A 25807-nucleotide genomic window follows, 5' to 3' on the forward strand; every position below is an offset into this window, starting at 1 on the left:
TTAATGTGGGAAAGACCATCTCCATCTAGTGATCAGTTATTATTCCTTATTCTTTCTCCTATAACAGTTTAATAATTTTTATTTTAACTCATTTTTCATAATAATTATTTAATTGGTTTTGTTAAATGATACCCAACATACAATTGCAAGCAGGGCAGGGAAATACAAAGTAGAAAGTTTTAAAATTCTAGCACTCAGAAGTAACATAATAAATAATAATAAACATTAAAAATCTCTTCAAGGAGAAGAAGACGAGAGAAAGGGGAAGGGAAGGGAGAGAAAATGAGGAAGGAAGGATTGGAGAAATTCATACAAAAGGGATTACACTAAATGTTAATTTAAATAAAAGTATCATATATAATTTACTCTTATTTAATAGAAAGGAAAAAACTGGATATGAAACAAAAACAACAACAAATCTTGTGAGATTCAGGTGACTTTCTTCACCCCAAGAGATATTATTCTTTTTGAAAAAGTCTCTGTAAAGTTCAAAAAAGAAATTATGAATAAAAGAGTGAAGTGATATATATTTTAAACAAACATTTCAGTTTTGGAAAGTATCAATTCATTCCTTTACATTAAAGACAGATCACTAACACTCTCATACTTCATGTCACTTCCCAACTTTTGTGATCTACATTGCTTATTTTAAGATCATCAACGTTTAAAACACTTAGATTATGTTTTTCTTAACACTGTTGTTATATATTAATTACTAAGCCCTGGTCTATTTTAAATGAATTCAGTTCCTTGACTTTGTCTTCACCATTTCTGCTTTCTTTCTTTCGACTTTTCTCTCAACTGGATGGACGTCATTCAAGAGGGTCAAGAAGTCTGTCTTCTGAATTTAGACTTGATGTCTATATGCTTAACCTGGAGGGTGGAACATTCTTGGGTCACATCTTCTCTTAGAACTTCCAGACATTGCTTTAGACATTGCTTTATTTCTTTTCACATTAAATTTAACTGTGAAGAAGTCTGAGGCCAGCCAAATGTTGAACCAGTTGAAGGTAGCTTTCTTTTTCGCCTAGATTATTTTAGAAATTCTTTTTTACCACTAAACTTAAATTTATATAATGTATGTCTCAGTGTTGATCATCCTGTGTCAAATTTTCCTAGAATATCGTGTGCTTTTTCTAAACAGAGATTAGTTCTTTCCTTATTTTATGGAAGTACTTTCTGTTTCATTTGTTTGGTTCTCCCCTCGAGAGACAGTAGTTTTCTTTAGGTAAGACACTTTGTCCTCTGTATCTCATTTCCTCTATATTAATTACATTTCCTAAAATTATTACATAATTTGGATCATCAATTTGTTTCCTTAACTCTTCAAGTTCCTTTTCATCTCATTTTGTTATTACCTTGTCTTGAGAGCTTACTGAATGTATACTCTTGCAATTTATTCTCAAAATATTATAGAAACTTTCTTTTCCTTAATATATGTTTTCTTCTGGACTAAATTCTTCTTCTATCCTTTGCTCATTTCTTTTCTCTCTCCTTTTGCAGTATCACATTAGCATGATTTTTGCCATTGTTTTTCATCTCGCTTATGTTTGTGTATTTTGTTATATTTATTCTCATAAAATTTTGCTACCTGCTCATCTCTCTTTACCCACATTGAGAATTGTTTGATTTGTTGTTTGAGATACAATTTCAGGGCTGAGCATTTCATGTTCTATCCATTTTTTTCTGAGGCCCAAAGGCTTTAATTTGGACAGAAAGAGGACAGCTGAGGCTGTGTGCACACTTTATTAGATTACCTGTACTGTTCTATCTTCTGAGACAATTTTTTTTTTTTTGAGGAAGATTAGCTCTGAGCTAGCAACTGCTGCCAGTCCTCCTCTTTTTTGCTGAGTAAGATTGGCACTGAGCTAACATCTGTGACCATATTCCTCTATGTTATATGTGGGACGCCTGCCACAGCATGGCTTGATAAGTGATACATAGGTCTGCACCCAAGATCTGGTGAACCCTGGGCCACCAAAGTGGAGCACGCAAACTTAAACACTATGCCATCAGGCCGACCCTGGCAATTTTTTAAAATATTCTTTACGACAGTTCAGTCTACTTAAGGGAATATATCTCATTCTCATAGAGAAATGGTCTCAGGCTTTGGATTGATCCCCCAATTTGATATAGAAAAACCTGGAACTTTCACCTCCATCAAAGAATTCTGGCCTTAGCTCTTTATTCTCCATCCTCTCCAAGAAACTATTTCCACCCACTCAAAGTCAGAAGAAGAAAATGGGGATACTTAACAAGTTCCTGTCATTCCCATGGGGGAGAAAGCTAGGGATTCTATTGATTATGCATGCATAGGAATACGGTAAGGATCTATATGAAGTCACTCCAGAATCTTCTGGTTGTTTCTTTAGCTGTCAATATTTTGAATGCATTGCTTTATGAGATGCTTTCTTTATTTGGCTTCATCTGACTTTTTCTTGTTGTGGAGGGAAAGGTCCGTATTTTACTATTTAATATTTATTTCATTAGGTTTGGATAAGGGAAATTCTTTTATCTCTCTTTATCAACTTGACCTGGAAATGCACAATTGCAAATGTTTATTCTCTCTGATATTTGTGTTTTGTTTTGTTTTGTGGGTTGGAAGGAGAAGAGGGAGAAGTAAGACATGGTTTGGGGTAAGACATCTCTCCCTCCAATTCAGAAATTAAAAACAATTTTCCAATGCCAATTACTGAATAATTCACATTTTAATAATGTTCCCAATATCTAAACATACATGCATTATTAGCATGTGTTCCTAGGGTTTCTAGTCACCTCTTTTTTTAGCTCATTCCTTGGTGTAAAGTCTAGTAAACTTATCACAATACACACTCACTATTCTTATTTTTTAATCTTTCATTGACATTTTTACTCATTTGTTCATATGAGTTGGCTTTATGACAGGTTTTGAAACTTTTTAAATTAACCCTGGAATTTTTACCAAAATTCCATTATGTTTATTAATTGATTTATTATAATTCTACAGTTATATAATTGAGTCTTTCCACTAAGGTACATGGAATAGCTCTTGATTTACTGCAGTTATTAAAAACTTTTCAGGGCTGGCCCTATGGACTAGTGGTTAAATTCGCCACATTCCACTTTGGCAGCCCAGGTTCGCTTCCCAGGCACAGACCTACACCACTCCTCAGTGGCCAGGTTGTGGTGGTGATCCATACACAAAATAGAGGAAGACTGGCACAGATGTTGGCTCAGGGCAAATCTTCCTCAAGCACAAAGAGGAAGATGGCAACAGATGTTACCTCAGGGGGACTCTTCCTCAGCAAAAAAATAATAAAATAAAAAATTTCATGGTTTTCAGGAAATATAATCATATTTACATTTTCAATTAGCTTTCTAATAAACTGAAAGAAAGAACATTTTAGGCTACTATTCTATATATTATTTTATAGTTAAGAATCATTAGTTATTCAATTAGTGGACACTATTATATTTTTCAATCTCCTTCAGTCTATCAGGAGAATTGTAAGATTATTTGAGGTTTTTAATCTACATTTCTTCATCCTTTTACTTTGAGGCTAAAAATGAATAAGCTATAACTCAGTAATACATACACCTCTCAGTGTTTACAGGGAAACTATCAAAACGCAGCGATGAAGGAAGGTACTATAGGATGGTTCTGTTGAAATGTCAGATAACGATTACTAGTGAAGCAAAACAGGAAACATTCTGTGTTCCTATACTTTTACCTTGTTTCCTAATGTCTTGCTATTACTTTCCCACCTCTTACTTGATGTAGTATGAATATGTATGGAGACCTCAAAAAATAAGTATTTAAAATTATTTGGAGCAAAATGATGTTATTACCAAGAAGTAGAAGTTAACCTCTTGTATAGTGCCATAAAGTAAGATATTTTCTTATAACAATCTAGCCTATAATTCTAAAAGACTTCATTCCAAATCTCTCCATCTTATCTTAATGAGGTTTGAAAAAGTTTTATCCATTTTACTGGCTCCTTCAAGAAAATCACCTTTGAAATCCTTTCAACAGTTTTTGTTTTATTTTCTACTTTCTTGAGGCTACTCTTCATCTTTACTAATTGGTACTTCATAGCTTACTTTGTTGTCCTTTAATTAATGTTGTAATATGAGTACACATTCCTCTAATTTTAATCTTTATTTTTCAACAATGTAAGTATTTACTTCTGAGTAAGCTTTTGCTATGATGCATGCATAGATAATTTCTGATTTTCCTTTTAATTTCTTCTTTCACTGAGGGATATTTATTAAAAATGCTTAATTTCTAAGTTCTTGAGATTTTTTTGCTCAGCTTCTTTTTTTGAGTTCTAATTTTATTACGTTATGATCAGAAAATTGTGGCCAGTAAAATCTCTACTTTGTCTACATTGTTTATTTTATGGCGAAGGACATGAATTTTTTGTTTGTTTTCAGTAAATGCCTTGTAGTCATAAAGTATATTCTCGAAGGATGTAAGACTGAACATATATCTATTGAGTCAAATTTTATGAATTTATATTCAATTTCCCTATATCTTTATATATTTATTCAATTGGCCCCATTTTGAAGGAGAAATTTTGGCTACACCATTACTGTATTTTATCAAGTTATTACTGCAGCTCTAACGGGTTTTGTGCTTTACATATTTGACTGCAATATTTGATACTTTTAGGTATATGACCAAAACCTCTTCTACTTAAATTGTGCCTTTCATCAATTCATAATGTCTTTATATATTCTGTTTTGAACTTTTTTGTTTGTTTTGCTTGAAGAAGATTTGCCCTGAGCTAACTGTACCAATCTTCCTCTATTTCGTATGTGGGATGCTGCCCTGTGATGAGCTTGATGAGCAGTGTGTAGGTCTGCGCCCAGGATCTGAACCTGCAAACCCTGGGCCGCCAAAGTGGAGCATGCAAACTTAACCACTATGCCACTGGGTTGGCCCCTGTTTTGAACTTTTAACTTCAAGTTCAACTAATTCTGTTTTGTGCTTTCAGAGCCCATCTGATTTGTAATAATAGCAACAAAGTTCTGCTTTCTTTTTCTTTGTTATCCCTTTCCTCATCCATTTATTTTTTTAAAACCTGATTTTTTTTAAAAGAGAGGAAATCATTTACCTGTCCATGATCCCATTCTTTTCACTATATTTTGGGGTAAACAATTTCATGTTTCTTATTACCACATTATGTCTTTATACTTTTATTAGGCATGTATCTATTCCTAAACTATTTTAATTTTGTTTTTTCATATTTTTCAAACTCACATAAATGGTGTCATTAGAACGTATCTTCTGCAACTTGCTTTATTGGTTCATATTAGGTTTATGAAAGTTAACTTTTGATAATTCATTTTCAAAGCTGAACACATATCAGCAGTAGGAATATATCTCAATTCATTTATCTGTTATCCTATTGATCTTTTATATTGTTTCCAACTTTTCTTTATTACTAACAAGGCTGCACTGAATTTATGCACATACACGAGAGTTTCTCTCAAGGAAAGAATTACTTAGTCATAGAGTATCAGCAGCTTCATCTTTTTGAAAATTGTCAAATTGTTCTTCAATGTGATTGCATCAATTATAAAATTTCACCAGTGATTTGAAAGTTTCTCTTATGCCTATCCTTGCCAACACCTGATAATGTCAAAAATTTTAAAGCTTACCATCCTAAAGTACATTAAATGTAATTTTTTTTTATTTGTACTTTCTTGATTGCTACTGAAGTTAAGTAACTTCCCACATGTTTATTGCCAATTCAGGTTTCTTCTTCAGTGCATTGACTGTTTAATTCTTCAGGTTTCCAACGGTTTTTCTCTTTCTTATTAGTTTGCATGATTTTTAATATATTCAGGATACAAATCCATTATATTCCAGATAAACTATACATATCTTATTTCACTTTGTGGCTTGTCTTCTCAGTTTTTTATGGTGTCTTTTAAGGCATTTTTTATTTTAATGGTGAAATTTACCCACTTTTCCTAGATGACTTATGCTTCTTTATTTATTGTTTTAGAAACCCTTTCTTAATCCAAGGTGATAACACTATTATTCTACACTTTCTAAGTTTTAAATTTTGCTTTTCAAACTTTTATTAGCTTTATTGAGATATAATAACATACCATAAAATTCACACACTTTGTAAGTGTACAATTCAGTGATTCCTTAAAAACCTTACAGAGTCATGCAATCATCATCACTGTCCAGTTATAGAACATTTTCATCATCCTAAAAAGTTCCCTTGTGCCCATTTGTAGTCAATCCCCATTCCCATCGCTAGCCCCATGTACCCACTAACCCGCATTCTAGACATTTCATAAAATGAAATCATATAATATGTAGTCCTTTGCATCTGGCTTCTTTCACTTAGCATAATGCTTTTAGGCCTCATTAATATGATATAATCATATCATTAGTAGTTCGTTTCCTTTTAATTGTGCAATTAATATTCCACTGTATGGACATACAATATTTTGTTTATCCATTCAACAATTGATAGAATTTGGGTAGTCTCCAGTTTGTGGCTATTATGAATAATAGTACTAAGAACATTCACACACAAGTCTAGGTACAAACACATGGTATCATTTTTCTTGGGCAGATACCTATCAGTGGAAATGCCAGATTATATAGTAAATTGTTCGATTTTTTAATGAAATTTGAAAACCCTTTTGGAACATGGCTGGAACATTTTACATTCCCATCAGCAATGCATGAGGATTCAATAAATTGTTCTATGTTGTGCTTTTGCTTTTATTCAAATCAAATTATTTTCTATTTTTCTTTGTGATGTCTTTTTTGACCCAGGGTTTATTTAGAAGTGTGTTGTTTACTTTGCAAATATCTAACAATTTCCCAAGTCTTTTTCTGTTGTTGATTTATAATTTAATTCTGTATGGTCAAAGAACATATTTTGTTTCATCTTAATTCTTTTAGATTTATTGAGACTCATTTTATGTTTTACAGTTCAATCCATAATATATTCTGAAGAATGTTACACATGCAATTGAAAACAATTCTGCTGTCTTTAGGTGGAGTTTTCTACAAATGTCAATATATTCTTCAATATGATGTTGAACAGGGGTAGTGAAGACATGCTTTCGTTAATTGTTAGTTATTGAAAGGGAATGCTTCTAAGATTTCACTACTTAATATGATTGTGATAAGTTTTGGGTAGGTCTATGTTATCAGGTTAAATAAATAGTTTTTTATTTGTGCTTTCCTAAGAATTTTTATGATGAATGGGTACTGAATTTTATCAAAAATTTTTGTATTATTATAATTATACAGCTATTCTTTAATTGTTAATAAGTAGATCATATAAAAGATATCCTGATGTTAAACTACTCTTATATTCAGCACAAAATTGAGAACCTAGGGGAAAAAGGCAAAATATCTTTCTTTTTGGAATATAAATACAGCTATAAATTGTCTCCACTACCACTTAGGCCAACTCTCAGAAGTATAAATATACAAAGTTTTCAATATCTTTTGATTCTAAGTATTTTATAATTTGAACAATGACTGCTTGTTATAAATTATTTAAAATATGTGTATTTCCATTTTCTTAGTTTTATTTTCATCACTGATTTCTTGTTTGCACTGTAGATGAGAAGTCATCTGTATGACAATAACTTATTTAAATTTATGGAGCCAATTTTATGGCCTCATTTAACAATCTGTACAGTTTTGTGTGTTCTTGAGAAGAATGTATATGCTAATCAAGCCATGGAGTTTTTGTTCAAATTTATATTGTTCATTTGTGATTGCTCTTGTAAAAAGAAGACCACATTAAAAATCTCTAAACTACTTTGATTTCTCTTTCAAATTTAGCCAATTTTGTTTCCCATACTTCACCTATGCTGTTAAGTGTATATGAATTTGAAATTGTTCTATTTTCCTAGTAAATTGTACCTTTTTCCTTACATGACACCCATCCTTCAAACTCAACTTTTTTGCCTCAAAGTTTATTTTGGTTTATTTAAACATTGGTCTACCAGGTTTTATCATTTAGTTTTTAAAATAAGCAGTACTTCTACTTGGGCAAAAAATAATGATGACATAAAAGGATACAGAGAGGTTTAACACCCAACTCATACCCTCTCTCTCTCATTCACACTCATACAGATAAAACATTTTTCTTGGTTTTTTATTTCCCTATCAGCTTCTCCCCTCACATACACTTTTAAATAAACTTTATTTTTTAGAGCAGTTTTAGGTGACAGCAAAACTGAGCAGAAAGTACTAAGAGTTCCCATATACATCCTGGCCCCAGGTACACATAGTCTCCCCCTTCTATCAGCATCCATCTCCAATGTAGTACATTTGTTACAAATGCCTATCATGGGTTTTTTCTCCTTAGCTTTATTGAGATATAATTGACATATAACACTGCATTAGTTTGACATGTACAACATAGTAATTTGATATATGTATATACTGCAAAATGATTACCATAAGTTTAGTTAACATCCATCACCTCATATAGTTACAAAATTTTTTTCCTTGAGATGAAAACTTTTAAGATCTACTCTCTTAGCAACTTTCAAATATACAATACAGTATTGTTTACTATAGTCATCATGTTGTACATTACATCCCCAGAACTTATCTTATAACTGGAAGCTTGCACCTTTTGATTACATTCACTCATTTCCCCCCACCTCTACCCCCTGCCTGTGGAAACCACCAAACTGCTCTCTGTTTCTATGAGTTCAGCTTTTTTTTAGATTCCATATACAAGTGAGATCATACAGTATTTGTCTTTCTCTGTCTTATTTCACTTAGCATTAAGCCCCCAAGGTTCATCCATGTTGTGACAAATGGCAGGATTTCTTTGTTTTTTATGGCTGAATAATCCATTATATAGAGAGAGTGATCTGTTCCCTCATGTTCACTACAGCATTATTTACAAATAGCCAAGACACAGGAACAACCTAAGTGTCCACATTTTCTTTGTCCATTCATTTGTCAATGGACCCATACATTGTTTCCATGTCTTGGCTATTTGTAAATAATGCTGTAATGAACATGGTGGTGCAGATATCTCTTTGATATAGTGATTTCATTTCCTTCAAATATATACTCAGAAGTGGAATTGTTGGATCATACAGTAGTTTTAATTTTTATTTTTTGAGGAACCACCATACTCTTTTCCATAGTGGTTGTACCAATTTACATGCACACCAACAGTGCACAAGGATTCCCTTTTCTCAAAATCTTCACCAACACTTATCTCTTGTGTTTTTGATAATAGCCATTATAAAAGATGTGAAGTGATATCTCAATGTGGTTTTGATTTGCATTTCCCTGATGATTAGTGATACTGAGTACCTTTTCATGTACCTGTTCACCATTTATATTTCTTCTGTTGGAAAAATGTCTATTCAGACCCTCTACTCATTTTTTAATTGGATTTTCTTGGCTAATGCATTGCATACATTCTTTATATATTTTAGATATTAATACTTATTAGAGATATGATTTGCATATATTTTCTCCCATTTTGTAGGTAGCCTTTTCACTTTGTTGATGGTTTCCTTTGCTGTGCAGAAACTTTTTAGTTTGATGTAGTCTCAATTGTTTATTTTTGCTTTTGTTGCCTTTGCTTTGGCTGTCAAATCCAAAACATCATTGCCAAGACTGATGTCAAGGAGCTTATCCCCTACATTTTCAGGACTTAGCTCAAGTCTTTAATCCATTTTGAGTTAATTTCTGCACATGGTGTAAGATAGAGGTCCAGTTTTCCCAATACCACTTCAATTTTTTTCATCAATGTCTTACAGTTTTCAGTACACAGATCTTTCACCTCCTTGGTGAAAGATTTAAATTTATTCCTAGGTATTTTATTCTATGAAATCTTTCATTCTTTTACCATATCCTTAACCTCCTTTCTTATTTGTCATCTTTGTCTCTTGGTGCTGCATTCTAGGTAACATCTTCATTTCTATCATCCAGTTCACCAATTCTTTCTTAAGTTTTATCTAATCTGTTTAACACGTACATGGAGTTGTTAATTTTAGGTACCATCTTTTCATTTCCAGAAGTTACTTTTGACTATTTTTTTAAAAAGCTGAATGGTGTGTTTCAACGTCATCCTGTTTCTTAAGAATTATGTCTTCTATTATGCTTGATTTTTATTTGTGGTATATGAGCATTTCCCTTACTTTTGTATCCAGCTATACATCTGAAAGGATTTACGTTATATTTTATCCAACATTTCTAAGTTTTTAGTAGCACACACTGAGTCAGGATATCTTGTTTTACCCATTATTTTTCTCCTCCAAGAATTCTTATTAGTCTCCTATTTTCTATGCCTTTATCTCTTCTCTCACTTTATATTTTTGGTCCATGCTTTGAAATCTTCTGGTCCACTAATTTGGGTGAATAAGGAAAAAAATCATGAGCCAATGGAGAATATCACCTTTGATTCTACTTGAATCTCAAATGCTCTTTTTAAAAATAAAATTCAAAGGTTCCACCATAGCCTCCACCACTAGTTCTACTTCACTGAATATACAGTTTGATGATTCTGTCTTATCTCCCATCTCTGGCTGCTAGGCCCCTTCAATGAGTTGTTATTTTTCATTTTCACACACTTGTGGTCAGATCTCATGGCTGTGAATTTTACATGATGGGATTCTCACAGGTTTTGTAAGGGAAAGATCCCCCTAAGCACACTGACTTGTATAATGTAAGTCCTGGAGCCAGCATCCTAGCAGTCCAGTAGCCCTATACTTCCACAAGTTCAAGGACAGGGAAGATTCATCCCATCGTTTCAGATACCTCTTGGCCTTCTAGTGGTCGCTTACATAAAGCCATTGTTACTATTCCTCTGAGGTGGGAGGGTGGAGGAGAGGAGAGAGACTGGGAGGCAGAGATCTCTGAGAAAAAAGAATACCCAAGATGTGCTGCTTTCTGGTCTTTACCTTAGGCCTCTAACATAGTTCTTCAGTTGAATGTCATTCCCATAGAAGAGAAAACTCCTCATCAGTTGTCTTGTTTTCTCTGATGGTACGCCAATATAACACCAAGTCTCATTTGTACCTGGTACACATAGGAACCAACATTTGGCCGAAGAAAGCCAAATAGCTTGGAATTGAGAGTAGATGAGAAGGAAACTTCTTTCCAACTGCCATAGTGCCTGAATCCACATCACTACTTTTTGTTAACAGACAATTAGCTCTGACAGAAAAACTGGACTAATTTCAAATAGTCCAAAAAGCAAAGAAGCCATTCGGTTAAACAACTGTCAACATATAACAGGCCATTAAATAACAACAATATACAGCAATTTGATTCATTTAACTACCAACAGTACATTTTATAGTGTGATTATCTTGGAGAATTCACCCAGAATTGATAATGTTTTAAGTTAAGACATTAGACAATCTTGGTTGAGAATTTTTATTTCCGTAGTGAACATTCAATAACATGTGCTTTAAAATTTTTATAAGCTAAAATTATCATAGCTGTATTATGGTACAGTACTAGGCCATTTTGATCATCTATTTGAACTATCTGTTAGAATTCTGTTCTGAGGATTACTGTAGTCAGGCCACCTCCATAAAGAAACAGTTTGGCTTTCTACTTAAGCATATATCCAAGTTAGGTTTCTCAATTTTATATCTTTTTTGGGGAAAGTTTTAAGATTTACAGGAAAGTTGAAAAGACAGTACAGAGTTCTCATATACTATTCACCCAGTTGCCTCATGTGTTAACATCTTACCTAACCACGGTACAACTGTCAAAACTAAGAAATCAACATAGGTACAATATGATTAACAAAACTACAGACTTTATTCAGATTTCACCAGTTTTCCTTAACAGCCTCTTTCTATTCAAGATCCAATCTAGAATACCACCTTTCATTTAGTTGTCATATCTCCTTAATCTTCTCTGGTCTCTAGCAGTTCCTTGTTTTTTACGACCATCAACAGTTTTGAAGAGTATTGGTCAAATATTTTTTAGAATGTCCCTCAATTTGGGGAGGTACAAGGCTTTCTCGTAATTGGACTAAGGTTGTTTTTTTTAAGAATACCACAAGATGAAGTGCCCTTCTCATCATATCATATCAGGAAGTACATGATATCAACATGACACATGACTAGTGATGTTAACCTTAATAGTGAAAAACACTGCCGGGTTTCACAATTCTATGGAAGTGAGCCAGTAAGTCCATCTCACATGCAAAGGAAGGAGATTTAAGTTTCATCTTCAGGAGAGGGGAGTAGATTCATATATTATTTGGAACAGATTTCTCAATTTTAGTGATAGATGATAGCTGTCAAACCCATCTCTAGTTCAGCTGACAATTAAAGTGTATGGATTATCTTGCAACCTGTATTCCAAGTACTTGACAGAAATTATAAACTAGGTATTAGAAAGGACCAACCCACGCAGACTTCAGTTTAGCTTCATCCATGGACCCAAGTCAGATTCACTACCAGACAACAATTCCTTCATACACAAACAAGATGCTGAGTTTGGGTGATATCTCAAAAGTTTTAAAGTTTCAAAGATGATTCTCTTAGTTTTTAGGTACATAATCAAACCATCTATAAACAATGACACCTCTTTCCTCTTAGCAATTTTATGTTTTATTTCTGTTTCAAATTTTGAATAACATATTGATAGGAATCATTTAGACTTAACTCTTTGTGTAGTTAAGTAGTTAAGTAAACAATTAATTTCACTGTTAGCCTCAGTCCTTTTGCTCCATCATTGCTCCAACTGAGAACTCTTCATTTTAACTAATCAGTCACTGATTTTATTCAATCTAACTACATTAGTAATAGAATTAGTAAAAATTTTTCCAAGATTTTAAGCTACTTGTTATTTTTAATATTTCTAGTTTTTTAACAATGTTTTTGTTGAAAAATTGTTTCAATAGGTAACATTCACATGGTTAAAATATTAAAATGACCCACATCCACCTTCATGTCCACCAACTCTCCATTAGGAGCCATTGTTCTTTTTTTTTAATGGTGATATTTTATCACTTATTTATTTTTATTTTTTTCAAGATTTTATTTTTCCTTTTTCTCCCCAAAGCCCCCCAGTACATAGTTCTGTATTTTTAATCGTGGGTCCTTCTAGTTGTGACATGTGGGACGCCACCTCAGCATGGCTTGATGAGCGGTGCCATGTCCGCGCCCAGGATTTGAATGGGTGAAAGCCTGGGCCACTGAAGCCGATCACATGAACTTAACCACTCGGCCACAGGGCCTGCCCCCAGGAGCCATTGTTCTTGATTTCTTGTCTCTTACGACTTCTATTAGGTATTTCTCACTGCTGATATACAAGTACTATACTCTTATATTCTCTTTTTTATACAAAAACAACATCCAATACATACCCATCTATTTATTTTTAATCATTTAACAATACAGTTGTGATATCTGTATACAGAGAGTTATCTCATTGGTTTTCTTTTATAACTGCATAGAATTCCATTTAATAAATGAACCATAATTTATTTAACAAGAAATTCAAGATTTTTTTTTCTAAGCTTTAGCATCAATAAACAATACAACTATGAATAACTCTAAATAGCTATCATTTCACGTGTGTACAAATGATGAACTGCTGGGTTGAAAAGTATATGTATTTGTAATTTTGACAAACATTGATCAAAATTAATAAATTGTATTCTACATGGGGTTATACCAATTTATGCTCCAGGCAGCAATGTGAGGGTGCTTGCTCTCCCCACAACCTTGCTAACAGAGTATTGATTTTGAGAATTCTGTCAATCTAATATGTGAAGAAATGGCATCTTTAGTTTCAGACTATACTTCCTTTATTACAAGCATAATTCAGCTCCTTTCAAATGTTTATATGTCATGTGTATTTTCCTTTATAAGCTGACCATTCATATCCTTCGCCTATTTTTCTACTGGGTTATCTTGTCAATTTCTAGGGAAAGTTGTACAAAGTTATCATGTAATATTCCTTTAATTTTCTCAGTTTCTCTGTTAGTTATGGAAATTATCATTTACTTTGTACATTCATATTTTGCCCTTTCCTGAGTTGCTTAATGATGATATCCATTTCTATCATGATTTTTAAAAATCAGCTTTTTAAATGATTTTCTGTCTTCTAAATCAATTCCTACTTTTCTATTTATTAATTACTTCCATTTATTTGGTTATTCTTTTTCTAACTTTTACATTTTAATTCTTTATTTCTGTATTTCATTTTTTATTGACCTACGGTCTGGATATTCCCCTAAGCACTTCTTTAACTGTATCCTATAGGTTTTTTGAAGTTGTTTTCTAAAAACTCCGCAATTTCAGTGCACATTTTCTCTTTGACACAAAAGTTGTTTAATAAATTTTAAATTTCTAGGTAGAAGAATCTTTGGTTTATAATTTTGTTCCTATCTTCTAATTTTACTGCATATTAAAAGACAATCTGTTCCTTTTTTCTTCCGCATTTTGGAATTTTTCTTTGATGCCTACTACACCAGGTCAAATTTTCATGAATACTCCATGGGCACTTAAAGTTATATTCTTTATTAACATGGTACTGAGTTCAAACTATATTAATCAGATTTACCTTATTATTTAGATTACTTTTCCCCTCAACTTCTTATGAACTGAGGTGAATTAAAGCTTGTTTTAATGTTTTAAACTATTAGTGACTGTCTATTTCTCCTGTAATTTTTATTTCATAAAAGTTTCACCCTTTAATATTATAAAGTATCCTTTCTAATACTGTTTATTGCTTTTTGGCTTATAATTTGTCCAATATTAAGATCATGACTTCTGCTTTTTTTATTTGTATTTGTGGTATACCTTTTCTCATCCTTTTATTTTCAGCCTTTGTAAATCACTTTGCTTTTTAGTATGTTTCTTGTATATAGAACTGGGTTTTACTACTGTGATCAATTTTGATTTTTTTTCTTCTAATAGGTGATTTGCAAAAACTTTTACATTTATTTTTTGGCAGATATGTTTGGTGTTAGATATGTCATATTTTATGTTATGCTTCATGATTTTTATAGATTTTTTTAAGACTTCCATTATATGTATTGTTCTTAGTTTTATTCATATAGTTCTTCAATTATCTTGAAAGCATTACAATTTTGTTGAACTGCTTATCTTTGTAACTGTAAAGGATTAAGATGTCTTTTACGTGTTTAGAAAGAATATTTCCTTACTATGAGCAATAATAAAATCAACATATTTACTCTTAATTTTTCCTCTCTCCTATATCATCAAATTTTAGTCAATAGGCCTATATTTCTAATATTTCATTTGTCAGCTTACATGGATATCCTTTCACTCTTTAGACTTAGTCCACTTTCTTTCTTTCATTAATCCTTTCCCAATTGATTATAATTGTAGCATTTCTACCTTACTAGGGCATATAAAAAGTAAATTCTCATCTGGTACTCTAACCCAAACATTTGTTTTAGTCTTAGTTTTAGTGTTAAATTAATTCAGTGTTTACCAGTAGTCATTAGCTGTAGTCTGTCCAGGAAATACCAATTGGCTTAACTTCCTCCCCCAGAAATTTTCTCAAAAATTATTCAGAAAAAGCAGTCCCTTGACTGGTTAAAAATTGTTTGGTAGCACATTTTTCACTTAGAAGATACTTTGGCTCCCAGTTTCTTCACTTGAATATCTGTGGTTGTTCTACATTTTTTGTATTGAAGGTTGCTGTAGAAAAGTCTAAGGCCAGACTCAATTTTTCCCCTTATTTGTGCACTGCTGAACAAAGGATTTTTTACTTATATTTAAATCCAATAGTATACTTTCCTGCTGACCCTTTCAGGAAAATTTTCCCCGGTACACAGTATGCACCCTTTTAAAATGGATGGCAGAATCGTATATGAGGACCTCACTGGCTTATAGTTTTAAATATTTAGTTAGTTAAATCATTTTGCTTTTCTTATTTGGAAACTCAATTTATGCCACTGTTGGAACTTCTGTGCCTTCTGTATCAATCATTTTCTCTTAAATCCTCCTTAACTCATATTTTCATCCATACATATTATTTGCTTTGTTTTCATTTTTATCTTCTGTGTATCTTACTATGCTATCCACAGAGTTTATCTTCCTTTGAGCTTCTTCTAATTTCATTTTTATTTGTGTGATAGTTTTTTTCCTCCAGTGTTTTGCAAAAGTTTTATTGGCTCATGATTTAACACTTCGATGTTATCCTACCATTTCTTCCCACTTCTTGAAATTCTGTTTAGTAGTCGTCCTTCATTAGAAGCAATTCATTTATTTCTTACTTTTTTAATTCATGGTAAAAGTTTTAATCACAATTATTATACTCCATAGTAATATTTTTCCAGCGAGTATTCTTCATCTACTGATTAGCTTTGCTTATCTTTTCGATTTTTCTATATATATTTTTGTGTGTGTGCATGAGGAAGACTGTCACTGAGCTTTTTTGTGTGTATGAGGAAGACTGGCACATCTGTGACAATCTTCCTCTATTTTATGTGAGATGCTGTCACAGCATGGCCTGACAAGCAGTGCTAGGTCTGCACCTGGGATCCGAACCTGTAAACCCTGGGCCACCAAAGTGGAGGGTGTCAACTTAACCACCATGCCACTGGGTCAGCCTCTTCCATGTTTCTACATTTTTAAATGTGTTTTCTTGACAATTTTTAAGAGGTTGCATCTAGGGCTCAAATCTTTTATTATTTTTCTAGACAAGTTCTTTTCCTTTATCAAAGTTGAAAGATCCTTATCTCTTAATATTAAAAGTACATATGCTTCTCTTTCCCAATATTCTATTACCTAGTAGACTCACAGTTCCTCACATATGCGTAAATCTTTTGTACACTCTTGGCTTTGTGGAACTATTCCCAATATCTATAATATCTCTATTCTCCCTTACTTGACTAATGATTTGGTACCAAAATGCAAATAATATCCACTCTTCTACACTATTTAGCATATGAGAGATGTTCTATCTGGATTTTGTGCAGTTTTCACTACTGTTATCAACAAAGTCTTGGTAAACTGCAACATCAAAAAGAATTGGCAATACTGAGGTCCTGAGAGGAACCCCACTTAGCAATACTAAAGGACAATACTACTTTCTTGGGCTCATTATATATATAGAAAATGGATGTAAACAAGAATATTCATGCACTGGAAAACACAGTATGAAAAATACCCATTATACCAGCAGATGATTTTGAAAAGTATTTGAGTTTTGGCCTCTGGGAGAAAAAAAAGAGATATTCTAGGATCTTCAAATCACAAAAGTAACCAATAAGCCTCAGTGTCAGAAAAGAAAACAAATGATAAAATACTGACTTAGCATGTAAACAAAAGAGCAGCTCTCAGGGAGACCTCAATATACATGGTATATTCCCTGTGTCAATAAAGTTTCACTGAAATCATATCCATATGTCTTTTATTTTATTTGATGAAATATTTTATCACATCCTGAAAATGAACAATAATCTTGTCAGCAAGCAAATAGAAATAAACTATATTATTTAAATGTGATTTTGTTCTATAATCTACTATTAACAAAACATTCTTCTATAAAATATTTTTACAACTTTTACCACAGGAAGCTATTATTTTCCACTGTAAGATTATTCCAGTCATATTCATATGTTACATTAGATACAAAACTGGTAAAAATACAATTTCAGTAGATATTTCTACAATTCATTATGAAAATTTCAACTTACTTGTGACCTAAATGCTTCAGAAAGTATCCCAGAACCTTCAGAGCTTGAACCCAAATACTTTCACTTTTTGAAGCCAATAATTTGTAGATTACTCTAAAAAGTATAGAAAGAAATAATCTTTTAAGCACTTATAAATATAAAAAATATAAGCACTGTATACTTTACCAATAAATTATATATAAAATATAAAATGCTTCTCAGGATTTTAAATTCTTTGGAAAAATTAAAAATCAGCACAATTTTCTTTAAACCTGGCTTTCAAATATATACTCAAAAGGGCAATGTGATTGCTTGTTTATAAGTATTGCCTCCCAGCACACTGAGCAAAAATTCTTAATTTTAAGATACATGCTTACTTAAGCCATATTTCCTCTTTTATTAGAATTGCCTCCAACATTTATACTTGATGACCTTTTTTTCTTTGTTATGGCTACCTGAACCACAGGTAGATACCTGCCCAATTATTTTTCTTTTCTGAAAATCTGGTATGAGATCTAAGAAACAATATTCAGTCTTCGTTGGGCTCTTGAATTAGGAAATTAATCAAAATAGAAACTATAGGACAGCCCTGTTTTTTTCACATAGGTGAGTTTATATACAGAAGGAAGAATAAAGATGCTATACAGGATGTGGCAGAGAATGCAAACTTCTTTCCTGATAGCTTTCCAATTGCTGGTTCCTACACTAAAGAGATTTCTATAACAAACACATTATCCTCTTTTTACTTAAATTAGTTTGAGACATTTTCTGTTACTTGGAGCAAAAAAGTCTCTACTAACACATAACCTAACCTAATCTATACAGTCACTTCAAATACTACATAAGAGCAGGGTCACATTTATTATAATATTGATAGATACTCTGGAAATTTTATGCCATTTTTTCCAAAAAATAAAAGTAAATATTTTTCTATAAGGTAGAAGAGGGCAGTAATAACTGTATTCTTTTGCAACTAATTCTAGAATTTAACAAGATTCTCTAAGGGTTGCAGCGGTGACGATATAAAATTAAAACGTGCTTTATTATATTAAATATATTTTTTAAAAAATAAAATGTCATTTTATATGTTGAAGGTAAAGTAATCTAGGCTAAACAAAAACCTCGTAATAGAAGATGCAGTATAATTTTCATATCATTTCAGTGACATTAACAAAGGGGAACGAATAACAAAGTTAATGACATCCATTTTATGTTTAATAGTAGCTTATACTATTAAAAAAGAAAATAATATAGTGTTGATATTGCTTCTTTTTTTGCACTACTCTCTGAAGAACAGACTATGAAAGTTATTTCCTTTGGAAGATGATTTTTTTCAAAAGCCTCAAGTTCCTAAATGAATATGCATTGACAGTGAAATCTATTTTCAGAACTTTAAGGACCAAGATCAGTAACGAAAGAAGACAAGTACAGGAATAGGAAAGTACAAGAATAGGAAGTTTAAGAATAGGAAAGTTATAGATGTCAAAAAAGAAATATTCAGGAAATCATAAGAAAGAACATTCAATGGCAAAAATAATCTTGAGAACTACAGTAAAAGCTCACAGCCTAAAAGCATGACCATAGGCAGACATGGAATGAGAAACTCCCACAGAATTCCTATTCTCCAGAAATAACTTTGAGTTGGAGGGAAAGAATAAGATCCACCCTGAATCAAGAGAAATTATAGTTGACATTTGAAACATGAAAACATCTAGGGCCATCACACATCTACACTATGTAGGATCTTATTCACAATTAGACAAGCATTTCTTACAAAACAAGATACAGACACGGGACTGCAATAGAGTATGAATAGGAAAATTATTGACAAATCAGTTAATGAATGCTTACTTGTAATATAATAAGATAGGTGAATCCTAATTCATCTGCTCAAACTTACTATATTCAGCCAGAAAATTATCTAAACTATGTGAGACAAGCAGTTATCTATTCTTTTCTTCAAAGACTTTCAGATATAAAAATACCACATTTTTAGCTATTCAGTTCAGTGTTGTATTATCACAAGGTGTTTCTTAAGTCCAGTTAAAATATTACCAGAATTAAATTAAGTTTATTCTTTGTGTTTATTTCATACGTATGAATTATAACCAATCAAAATTTTCCCCAGAAAACATTTCATAGAAAACTGTTACCCTTTGGTACCTATTTTCTAGGGTACAGACTTTTAAATGTTTTCTAATAACCCTACTTTTTCTATCTTTTAAGCCAGAGCCTACATACTCCATACTTTTTTGAAGTGGAAACATGGAAGTAGCGAATTTTCCATCTTTGTTTTGAAAATACTGGTCAGAATGTGACATATTCAGCTGGTGTTAACCATGAGCAAGCAGGCCTTTGTATTCATTATGCCTAATCAATCCTTTCATATCATACATTTAAAGTACTATTTCAGTCCCCTAAAGATCATACCAAATAGCACTCTCTTTTGTAAGATCGTATTTCCAGTGTGTCAAAATAACGCAGAATTCTATTGCTGCATTTCACAGCAATAACCAATCTAAGGTTGGTATCATCCACAAGGCTGATAAGAATATTTTAAATTAATTCACTTAATTAATCAGTTAAGATAATAAAAATAAAGCAGATACTAGGATCTAAGGTCAAGGATACTAAGTGTTCACTCTAAATATAATTTAAAAAGAATGAGTGTAATTATATTATTATGTTGAACCACATGAAATTGCCATTTTTGGTAAAATTAGTTAAGTATCAGCAGCTTCACACAGTTCAATATCATAGTAAGAAAATATTTGTAGTTGTTAATAATTAAATGTATAATCCTCTAAAGGATCCATAAAAGATGAGCAATCCCATGGACTGTAAACTTATATGTAATAGTGATGTCAGAAGTTGGATATCCATATAGAAATTAAATGATTGCTTCTCTGATTTGAAAAGGAGTCCTTCAAGTGTAGAAAGTTGTTATTTGCTGATACAAATGGCCAAGTAAAAGAAATACTAACAAAATCCCTTGACAGTTATTGACATACTATTTCCAATCTCTTTTTATAACCTGTGGAAGTTCACTGAGTTGCACAGGACATAACCTAGATTCCTTGTTCATTTTAGTAACAGACTCCAGAAAAATAAAGAGAGAGAATCCTTAAGGGGTTAGGTTATAGGTTTAAGTTCATGAGAATACTAATCAAGAAAGTATGCTTCACTTATTTACATAATTACTTTACAATCACCAAAACTAAAGCTAGTTTTCAAATTCTCCTGGTTTGGCCTCTTGCTGCAAACATCTTTCTGTTATTCCCACCGTGACCACCAATGCCCCAGCTCAACATCCCTAACACTGATGAATAAAATAATCTCTCTACTGATCTCGCTGAATCAGTACTGTCCCCTTCCAACTCATTTTCTACACTGCTGATTATAAACCTAATAAAACGGAAATCTGAGTAAATCACTTCCCCATTCAAAATTCTTTACCTTTCATCACTAACAGAATATAACCCTAAACTTACCATTATATGAACCTTCCAAATCTGGCCACTATCTAGCTCTAGAGCCTAAACTCATATAATTTTCTTGTGCTCTCTTTTGCTGAAATACACCATGCTTTTTCTTGTCTTCTTGCAAAAAAATTTGCTCTTCCCACTACCTGAAATATCTTTACAATAGCAACAACAATTTAATTACTCTTTTTGAGATCTGAGACCCATTTTTTATACACTACATGTTTCCTTGAATACTAGAAGATTAATAGCAGCTCTGTCCATTTATTCCCTTCTTATGTATAAGACTTTGCTATATTTATTCAAAAGTTCATAAAATAGAGGTTATTGTAGGAAGCACAATTGTACTCAATTAAAGTCTATTAATAATACTAATATTATAATCATACCTTATTCCATTTCTTTGATCAAATGCTGGTATCATTGAGGCTGGGTGTTCTGACATTAAAGCCACTAGTAACTGTAACACATCATGAATATTTTCATCCTGCATAATAAGGACCACCAATATTTATTTAGTTAAAATTTTACTCTAATGCTTTGAATAAAATAATTAAAATAGAAGACCCAAACCATGTCCTACCTCATGCATTGTAAGTAGATAATTTAATATACTCTGAAGTTCATCTTCCTTGACCCCTCGATCCTAATTTAAAAAAAAATTATTACTTAATTTAAATCTAAGATTAAAGCTTTAATATTAAGACAGGCATCAAAATGATCATTTAAAAGAAAATAAGAACTTAAAAGTAGTGATATTTTAATTAAAATATCTAACTACTTCATAATTCACAGGCTGTATTACTTGAAGTTAAATAAATATTTAGAAAATTGTATCTATTCTTTTCAAGTTGCTAATATATGATTGATCTTTACTATCAAAAGTTAGTATATTTTGATCATCTAAATGTATTTATATCACTATTTTCTAACCATTTATTCTTTTCTTAAAGTAATGCAAATTACTGCAAGATTACAATACCAATTGCTATGTATTTTACCTTTGTTTTCCATTTGTCTTTATCTGAATCTTTTAAAAATCCTACTTTGATAAAATACATAATGTAAGCCTTCTTATACAAGAACACAGATCATTTTATAGAGTAAAATATTTAAGCTCAATTCTTATGCATATGTTCCTTGTCCACTTCTGTTATATCCTTTAGTGTGGACAATCACAAAGAGTATTTAATAAACAATGAAGTTCAACAAAAGTTAATACTAAGATTTACAGAATTTTGAAAGCAATTCATGAATTAAAGGTAGTTACCACTAATTTTACAACAATGATTTTAAACTATGCCAAAAATTTCTTCTCAACTAATATATTTCAATTTTGAATTATGTAAAATTCTTTTACCTTTAGTATGAGCTGTTTCAGAAAAAGTAGCATAAATGCCCGTAGTGATATAATTTCCTTTTGTGATGGCCGGGGACCATCTAGAATAAAACAGAAAACGAGAGGAAAAAAATGGGGGAAAAAAATCCTCATGATATTCAATAAGCTTAATGAAATTATGTTGGGATACTATGGAATTCTTTAAATTATATTTATTATAATTACAGTATTTATTAGTATTAATGCTATATAATTTCAATAATATCAAAGAAGATAAATATTAATTTTCACATTTTTGGCAATTTCAAATTATTCAGTAAACATCAAATTTGGAAGAAAGAATTACGTTTTAAAAAACTATAATATATTACTATCCATTGATAAATGTACAATCAAGTATTTATATGGATACTTTTCCCTACATTTATTAACTTTGTAGTTCCCTTTTCCCCCTCAAATCCAAGTTTTCCCAATGTTTCCTCCATCCTCATATTAAATCTGTCTTCATTTAAAGGTCATCTTCATTTCCACCCCATATATTATATAATAAAGCACAGAAAGGTGACACTCTATTGTAATTACTTGTTTTGCAGCTTTTTTGTTCCACGTTACTTCTACATACCAAATACGTATTATAGTGAACTCTGAATAAATGCTTCTGAGTCAATAAATGAACAAAGTATAATATATATCCAATCCATCATAACATCTGAATTTCAAAGAAATTAACTGAAAATATTTAATTATCAATAACAATGAGAATATGCAGTGATATATGTAATAAATATGATACACAATAATGAAACTATACCTTTAAAAATGTAACTAGAACCACGAAAGTCTTTAAACATCAAGACTTTCTTGAAGCAACCAGGATTTATACAGCTTCTCTACAAATTTTAAAACTACAATCCCATTATGTATAATTTATAACAGCTGCTTAATAACTCAACAATATTCACATGCAGATTATTACATCTCAAAACAAATTATCACTCAAACAATCCATTTCATCTACTCTTGAGAATGAACTCTTTTTCCTATTTTCCAGACTCTGCCCTCCACATTTTCTGCTCCACTCCTGTTAAAAGTGTACAAAGTACCCTTTCCCTCCATACCAACAGTTGGTATTAGGTTTTTTAAATCTTTTTCATTGTGAAATATAGCACACATTACAGAAGATAAAATGTGTGACTTAATGAATTATAAAATAAACACCTGTATAACCACTTTTTAGGTCAAGAAACTGAATATTGACAGCAGCCTGGCAGGGAAACCCATCAACCACTGGTGTGCAGGTAAAGGAACTGCACAGAGTAGAAGGGTGAGGTCCTGATTCATATCATTTGCAGATTTCTGATTTCTTTTACATAAATTCTCCCACCATAAGTGATTTCAAGTTCAAGCTACCAGTGGTTTAACAACCAGCTCATAACATCTCTGAATACTTAATAATTGGTTGTGGTACCAGCCTACTCCAGCATACTAAAGCCCTCACCCTACCCAGTCCTCATCTGTGAGCCACATTCCCCATCCTGACGGTATCCCCGATTCCATCCCAGTAGAGATGGCCATTATCTTAGAAACAACTTCTTTACTATTATTTATAATTCTGCCATCACTTAATTAAATTAGAAAAGTTTTATACTATCTTTGTGCATCAGTTTTTTCTTTTATTATTAGGATGAGGATAATAATAGGGCTTATGTCATCAGATGTTTTGTGAGGATTAAATGAATTAATATATGCAAAGGAATGAGAATAGTGCCTGGTACATTTTAATTGTAAGCAGTCAGTAAATGTCATCTATAATTACTATTGTCATATACTGCACAATGTAAACAGCATGTTGCAGAAAAACATATACTCATATGTGAGTTTTGTGTATATGTATGATATGAACCCATATTTTACAAAATAAAACAAATAGATTTATCTTAAAAACATAAAACTGAGTGACAAAACAAATCACAAATGATACCATTATGTAAAATACAGAAGCTAAACAATCAACTACTTAGGAATACATACATAAATAGCAAAGGAGTAAAGTATAATAAAAAATAATAAGCCCTCAAGTAAAGAAAACGCATAATAAACATAAAATTGAGGACGGGGTTATCTCTATGAATCGGAATGGGAGAAAGACGTGACCAAAGATAGGTACACACAGGATTACGGTAATGTTCTATTGCTTAAACTTAGTGATGTTTATAAAAGGTTCATTATACATTTGCATGTATAATACCATTTTCTGTTTCTGATGTATTCAAAAGAAATCTTTGAAACACCTATAACATGAAGCACCTATGTATATGAATGTGAAAGTACGTGTTTGCATGAACAGAGAAAAAGAGGTGGAAAAATATACAAGACTAGTAATTCTGGCTATATGGCAGAGCATTAACATTTTTTATTATTATTATTTTATTGAGGTCATAATGGTTTATAACATTGAGAAATTTCAGAACATTACTATTTATCAGTAATTGGTATAGACTGCATCGTGCTCACCATCAACAGTCTAATTTTTATCTGTCACCATATAATGTGCCCCTTTACTCCTTTCACCCACTCCCCCAACTGCCTTCCCCTCTGGTAACCACTAATCTATTCTCTTTGTCCATGTGTTTGTTTATCTTCCACATGAGTGACATCATGTTATGTTTGCCTTTCTCTGTCTGGCTTATTTTGCTTAACATCATACCCTCAAGGTCCATCCATGTTGTTGCAAATGGGATGATTTTGTCTGTTTTTACGGCTGAGTAGTATTCCATTGTATATACATACACCACATCTTCTTTACCCATTCCTCAGTTGATGCGCACTTGGGTTTCTTCCACATTTTGCTTATCATGAATAACACTGCAATGAACACAGTAGTGCATAAGACAATTTGAATTGTTGATATCAAGTTTTTGGATAAATACCCAGTAGCGGGATAGCTGGGTAATATGGTATTTCTACTTTTAATTTTTTGAGAAATCTCCATACTGTTTTCCACAGTGGCTGCACTAGCTTGCATTCCCAACAGCAGTCTATCAGGGGTGCCTTTTCTTTAGATCCTCTCCAACATTTGTTATTTTTTGTCTTCGTAATCATAGCCATTCTAACAGATGTACGGTGATATCTTATTGTAGTTTTGACTTGCATTTCCCTAATGATTAGTGATGTTGAACATCTTTTCATGTGCCTGTTGGCCACCTGTATGTCTTCTTTGGAAAATGTCAGTTCATATCCTCTTCCTATTTTTTGATCAGGTAGATGCTTTTTTGCTGTTGAGTTCTTCATATACTTTGGAGATTAACCCCTTGTCAGAGATATGATTTGCAAATATATTCTCCCAGTTGGTGGGTTGTCTT

At 32.0% G+C, this 25807-nt stretch overlaps 1 protein-coding gene across 10 annotated transcripts in view; it reads right to left on the reverse strand.

Annotated features, from left to right (window-relative positions):
* NBEA (neurobeachin) overlaps positions 1–25807 on the reverse strand; it is a 679748-nt gene that overhangs the window by 485813 nt on the left and 168128 nt on the right. For all 10 annotated transcript variants that reach the window (XM_046664612.1, XM_046664614.1, XM_046664615.1 and 7 more), the window contains 4 exons: positions 22467–22546; positions 21690–21752; positions 21496–21593; positions 17646–17738 (listed from right to left, as the gene is read on the reverse strand). In XM_046664612.1, the coding sequence (XP_046520568.1) occupies positions 17646–17738; positions 21496–21593; positions 21690–21752; positions 22467–22546 (334 nt within the window). The remainder of the gene's footprint in view (positions 1–17645; positions 17739–21495; positions 21594–21689; positions 21753–22466; positions 22547–25807) is intronic.

This window comes from Equus quagga, chromosome 6 (assembly GCF_021613505.1).
Source record: "Equus quagga isolate Etosha38 chromosome 6, UCLA_HA_Equagga_1.0, whole genome shotgun sequence".
In the NCBI taxonomy this organism is placed as follows: Eukaryota; Metazoa; Chordata; class Mammalia; order Perissodactyla; family Equidae; genus Equus; species Equus quagga.